This window comes from Myotis brandtii, unplaced genomic scaffold (genome assembly GCF_000412655.1).
Source record: "Myotis brandtii unplaced genomic scaffold, ASM41265v1 scaffold434, whole genome shotgun sequence".
NCBI classification, from domain to species: domain Eukaryota; kingdom Metazoa; phylum Chordata; class Mammalia; order Chiroptera; family Vespertilionidae; genus Myotis; species Myotis brandtii.
In genome coordinates, this window is record NW_005366599.1 from 2,120,328 (window position 1) to 2,125,504 (window position 5,177).

Below are 5,177 nucleotides of genomic sequence, written 5' to 3' on the forward strand. Positions count from 1 at the left end.
CCCCCCTGCGTGCCCCTGCAGTGCTGCCAGATCCTGGTAGTGAACGGCGCGGAGCTGGACGTCCGCGACCGCGACGGATACACGCCCGCCGACCTCTCAGACTACAATGGCCACAGCCACTGCACCCGCTACCTGCGCACCGTGGAGAACCTGGTACGCCTGGCCGCGCGGGGGGGGGGGGGGGGGGGGGTTAAAAAACCCCGCCCTCGCGCCCCCACAGGTAGGTTTTGTTCACCCTTTTGGTACCGAGGAAGCTGGAGTGCAGGGACGCGGAGCCCCTTGCCTGGACCACACGGGGAGTAAGGGCCCCAGGCCACTTCCCCACATGACTCTCAGCCGGGACCACTGGTCATGGAGGGGGGGGCGGGGGTGGAGGCAAAAAGTCAAGAGAAGCAGGACCAGGGCCGGGAGAAATCACCGGACACATGCGAATGGCACAGTTCGGTTCCTTCAGCTGCCACCGCCCGCATGGATAGCTCATTTCCTTCTCGCCACCGTCCTCTGAGGTAGGGGTGTCAGTGTACCCATTTCAGGGTAAACCGAGTCTCAGGGAGGCCCAAGCTCACACGGTACTAAGTGGTGGAGCCCAGTGGCCTGGCCTAGAGCCACCTCTTGACCACCCCACTGCATGCTCACTCAGTGAGCTGCTTCCGAGCTAGAAACCTGTGCTGGTCTTTTTAAATTACCTTAGTCTGGTTACACGGCCGAGAAGTGACCCACCAGGGCCTGAGCGCAGTGCGGCGGCCTCTGCGTCAGCCGGTGCGATGCCTGCTTTGGGTCAAGAGGGAGGAAAGAGGGGAGGCCTCCCAGGTGCCATCACAAGGGCACTGACCAGCTCCCAGGGCAGCCTGGCACGGGAGGGGCTGCCCGAGAGAAGGGGGTAGCCCCCGACCTGTGAGCACATGGGGCCACCCCGTCCTGGGGACGCGGGAGCACAGCCAGGCGCAGGGTCAGAGGCGACCCGGACCTGAGGAGGAATCTCCCCCGAAAGGGTCGCGCAGAGGGGTGCGGGTCAGCATGCGGTGCTCCCTGCGCCGGGCACCTAAGCAGGAAAACACCGCGGCCTTTGGGCGCCAGAGGTGAATTCCCTCCGCTGAGAGTCTGGGTGGCAGAGCCCCACGTCCGCTCCGTGGGCACCCGGGACCGCTCCGCGCACCTGCCGCCGGCGGGCACCTGCCCGGTGCCTCAGGCTGTAAGCTCAGCCAGTCTCCATGGGAAATGAATATAACAGCTGACGCGTGTGGCACTTACTGGCCACTGGGCCCTGGCACTTCACTCACTTTTAAATCATTTTTACAACCTAACGGGGCCGGCAGCACTGCTCCCCCATTTCCAGATGAAGGAACGGCTAAAGGAGAGATAAGTGACTTGCCCAGAGTCAGCAGCTAGTAAGTGGAGGAGGTGACATTTGAAGGCCGCATGCCAGGCCGCAGAGCCCGTGTCCCGAACATGTCATCTGTGGGGTCAGGCCTGGCGCTCCCAGTGCCCACTGCTGTCAGCCAAGAAAAGGGCATCTTCAGCTGCCCCGCTCAGCTCCTGTGGTTCCCCTTGGCTCCTGGGGTAGGCAGCAGGGATGCCCCCTGAAGTGTGTGGGGTGTGGGGCCGGGCCCCTCACTCAGGTGGGCCCAGTGATGGTGGTGGCAGATCCCAGCCGCAGAGGATGCTGGCCCAGAAAAGGCCAACAGGCCCAGAGCCCCTCATTACAGGCCAATGAGGGCGGCTGCAGAGCCGTTACCTGGCGCCGGCCTGCCTCCGCTCCCGGGGGGCCTGTGACACTTCTCTGTCAGGCGGGCGTGGGGCAGGGAGGCGCAGGCCTGGGCAGGAGCAGCGAGCGAGCGAGCAGGCTTGCGGGCAGCAGAGCAGCATGGGCAACGTAAGCAGGGCCCCCACGCCCATGCCAGGAGGGCAGGCCTGGGGTGGGGTACGGACAGTGGTGGGGGGTGGCTGGCTGGGAAGCCTCAGCTCCAGATGCCCAGGTAGCTCAGCTGGGCCACCCATGCCCCTCTCTTTCCCCGAGGGCCCTGCCTGGAGACAGGGACTGGTGCGGGATTTGCCTAGTCGGGCCAGGACAGACAGGGCTTGCTGGCCAGGTAATGGGGGATCAGTCCTCCCTGCAAGCTGGGGGGCCTTGCACCCCTCCCCTGCCCCCAGCTGCTGCCAGCACTCTCACCAGCTGCAGAGCCTGGCCCCTCCCCAAAGATGCACTGGAGCCCAGGCCCTCTGCCCATCGAGGAGGAAGAAGGCGACTGCCCTGTGGCTCGCCCCTGGGGGTGCACCCAGGGCCCCCCTTCCCGCAGCCTCTCAACCCTCCTGAGCAGGGAGGGGCCAGGAGTAGGAGTTTCCAGGAGCCCAGGTCCTGCTGCTGGGGGGCGGGGCTTGAATCTTAGCCCAGAAAGGGCAGCGGCTTAGCCACGGTCACCCAGCCAGGGCTCTGAGCAGGGCCCTGCCCCAGAGCTCGCTGGCCGTGGGGGCTGGCTGTGCTCACGGCCTCCGCTCCTCCGCTCAGAGTTTGGAGCACCGCGTGCTGTCGAGGGACCCGTCCACCGAGCTCGAGACCAAGCAGCCCGACTCAGGCATGTCCTCGCCCAACACCACCGTGTCCGTCCAGCCACTGAACTTCGACCTCAGCTCGCCCACCAGCACCCTCTCCAACTACGACTCCTGCTCATCCAGCCAGTCCAGTATCAAGGGCCGGCGTCCCCCGCGCGGTGAGTGGACTGATGGGAAGAGGGAGGAGGGGGAGCAGCCCCGGGCCACCTCTGCCCACAGCTGACGCTGGAGGCTGCCCAGGCCACCAGGAGAGGATGCTGGTTCTGGTGACAGATAGACACTCATGTTTGTGTGTCCCCATCACAACATACATGTATATCCACACATTTGCACATGCACCTCGCACACGATAGAATATCCTTACTCACACATGCACACACTGTCCCCAGAACTTACACACTCAAGAGTGCACACTTGTGCCCTAGCTGGTTTGGCTCAGTGGATAGAGCATCAGCCTTCGGACTGAAGGGCCTCCCGGGTTCGATTTCGGTCAAGGCCACGGGTTGCAGGCTTTCGGGCTTGATCCCCAGTGGAGGGCATGCAGGAGGCAGCTGATCAAGGATTCCCTCATCATTGATGTTTCCCTCTCTCTCCCTCTCCCTTCCTCTCTGAAATCAATAAGATATATATTTTTTAAAAGAGTGCACACTTGTACATGTGTGCACACAATATACAGATATGAATGCACAACCACCTATTGAGCTGCGCAGATATATACACACACCTACACTACACACAGGCACACAACTCTCCATTCTATACCCCAGCTGTGCTCACACACACCCCATGTCCACAGACTAACACAGCACATTCGTAAATACCAAGCCTGTATACTCACGCACCATCACACAACATGCACAGACACGCACGCAGAAGCCAGACATGCACGCACACGCTGACCAGGCCCCGAGCACGGGTCCCTCCACTTGCCGTGCCTGCTTCATGCCACCAGGTGGTGGCTGCAGAGATGGCGGGCACCCTGAAAAGACTGGGTGTGGCATCCATATTCCTGCCACCTGCCCGGCCCGATCTGCCTGGAAGGCAGTCCTCCCCTCTCCAGGTGGCTCAGCCCAGGGGCACACCTGGAGCCCAAAGCCCCGGAGCTCCCACCCCAAACTCGGGTGAGGTCCGTGAGGTGCGGTCTTTCCCCGACAGGTGCAGGCCTGCGGGAGGGCAGGGCCAGGGCCAGGGCGGGGCCACACTGGGCTGCACCCCTGAGTCCACTACCCACTTGGCAAGTTGCTTATTGACAGTAGAGGGTCTCAGTCCTGCGCACAGCCCCTCTGCCAACTCGCAAGCCCAGCATTCCCCCCTCCGCCCCCCTCCCCCTGCCAGGGCTTCCGAGAGCCAGAGCCGCAGAGATACAGAGCTACATGGACATGCTGAGCCCGGAGCTGAGCCTGGCCCAGGGCAAGATGGAGAAAACCACACCGCCGCCGCCACCCAGCTTCCCGCCGCCACCCCCGCCCCCAGACACCCAGCTGCCCCCTCCCCCTCCGGGCTACCCGGCCCCCAAGTCCCCCGCAGGGCTGCAGGCAGCTGACATCTACATGCAGACCAAGAGCAAGCTCCGCCACGTGGAGACCACGGGCTTCCGGAAGGAGGTAGTGAGCCTTCGCCTACCGCCTGCCTCTCAGCGCCCGGGCTGGTGGGGGTCATGGAGGCCAAGGACTGCCCGGCTCCTGGGCACCCGACAGGGGTCCCTGGGCCAGTGGCCTGTTCAAGAGTCCATATTCCTGGCAGCCCCATGGGGGCTCAGGGCTGGGCACTGGGGAGAGGGAGATGGGTAAGACCAAGCCGCCGCCCTCTGCAGAGCTGGAGGCAGAGAAGGGGCTGGAACATACACCCAGACAGTGGGGCCCCTCGGGGGCTGGGTCCTCGCCACCTCTCGCACAGAATGGCAGGATAGTCATGGAGTGGCATTCAGTCAGGGCTGAGGGAGGAGTCAAGCACAGGCCCACCCGGTTTGGGGCTGGAGGTCCTGCAGGGAGGTGAGGTGAGTGAGGGGGCAGGCCAGGCCGCAGATGAGTCCTGGGGAGAAGGGGAGGAGTCCGTGTGGGCGTGTTGAGTGCCAGGTGCTGGGGAGGGCAGGGCCTCTGGGGTCCTGGCTGAGGCTCGGGAGTGGGGCTGGGGGTCAGAGGGCTGGGCTGGCACCTTAGAGTCCTAGGCAGGGAGGCCCAGAGGGGCCCTGCCTACAGGCCCAGGGGACCCAGCACAGCTGCTCTGAGAGCAGGGGCAAGGGCGGCCTGAGCCCCCAGGTGGTGGAGTGTGGGGTGGAGGCCCCGGTGGGTCCTGTGGGAGCCCCGACCTTGCAGTTAGTTCCCTCTCAAGCCCCAGGCAGGCCACTCCAGGGCGAGCTAAGTAACCAGTTCGCACAGGTGACCCGGTCACAAGGCCACTGCGGGGAGGGGAGGCACGGCCCGCACAGTGACTGCACCGCCCCTCTCGTGCCACCTCAGACCAAGCCCCCCGTCGGTTCCCCTTTCATCCTCAGAAGATGCGGGCCCAGGACTTTCCAGACCGGCCTGTGGGCCCTGCCCAAAGCCACAGGGCAGGTGGCTGGCCTCTGCCCCCTCCCCTCCCTGAGCCAGAGCGCCCGGACCTCGGTCCGTTCCCCCTCCCGGCGT

General features: G+C 64.5%; 1 protein-coding gene across 1 annotated transcript in view; it reads left to right on the plus strand.

Annotated features, from left to right (window-relative positions):
• Positions 1 to 5,177, plus strand: part of ESPN (espin) — a 23,577-nt gene that overhangs the window by 9,375 nt on the left and 9,025 nt on the right. Inside the window, exons 4-6 of the mRNA XM_014546197.1 lie at positions 22 to 153; positions 2,507 to 2,708; positions 3,886 to 4,257. Coding sequence (XP_014401683.1) covers positions 22 to 153; positions 2,507 to 2,708; positions 3,886 to 4,257 — 706 coding nt within the window. The remainder of the gene's footprint in view (positions 1 to 21; positions 154 to 2,506; positions 2,709 to 3,885; positions 4,258 to 5,177) is intronic.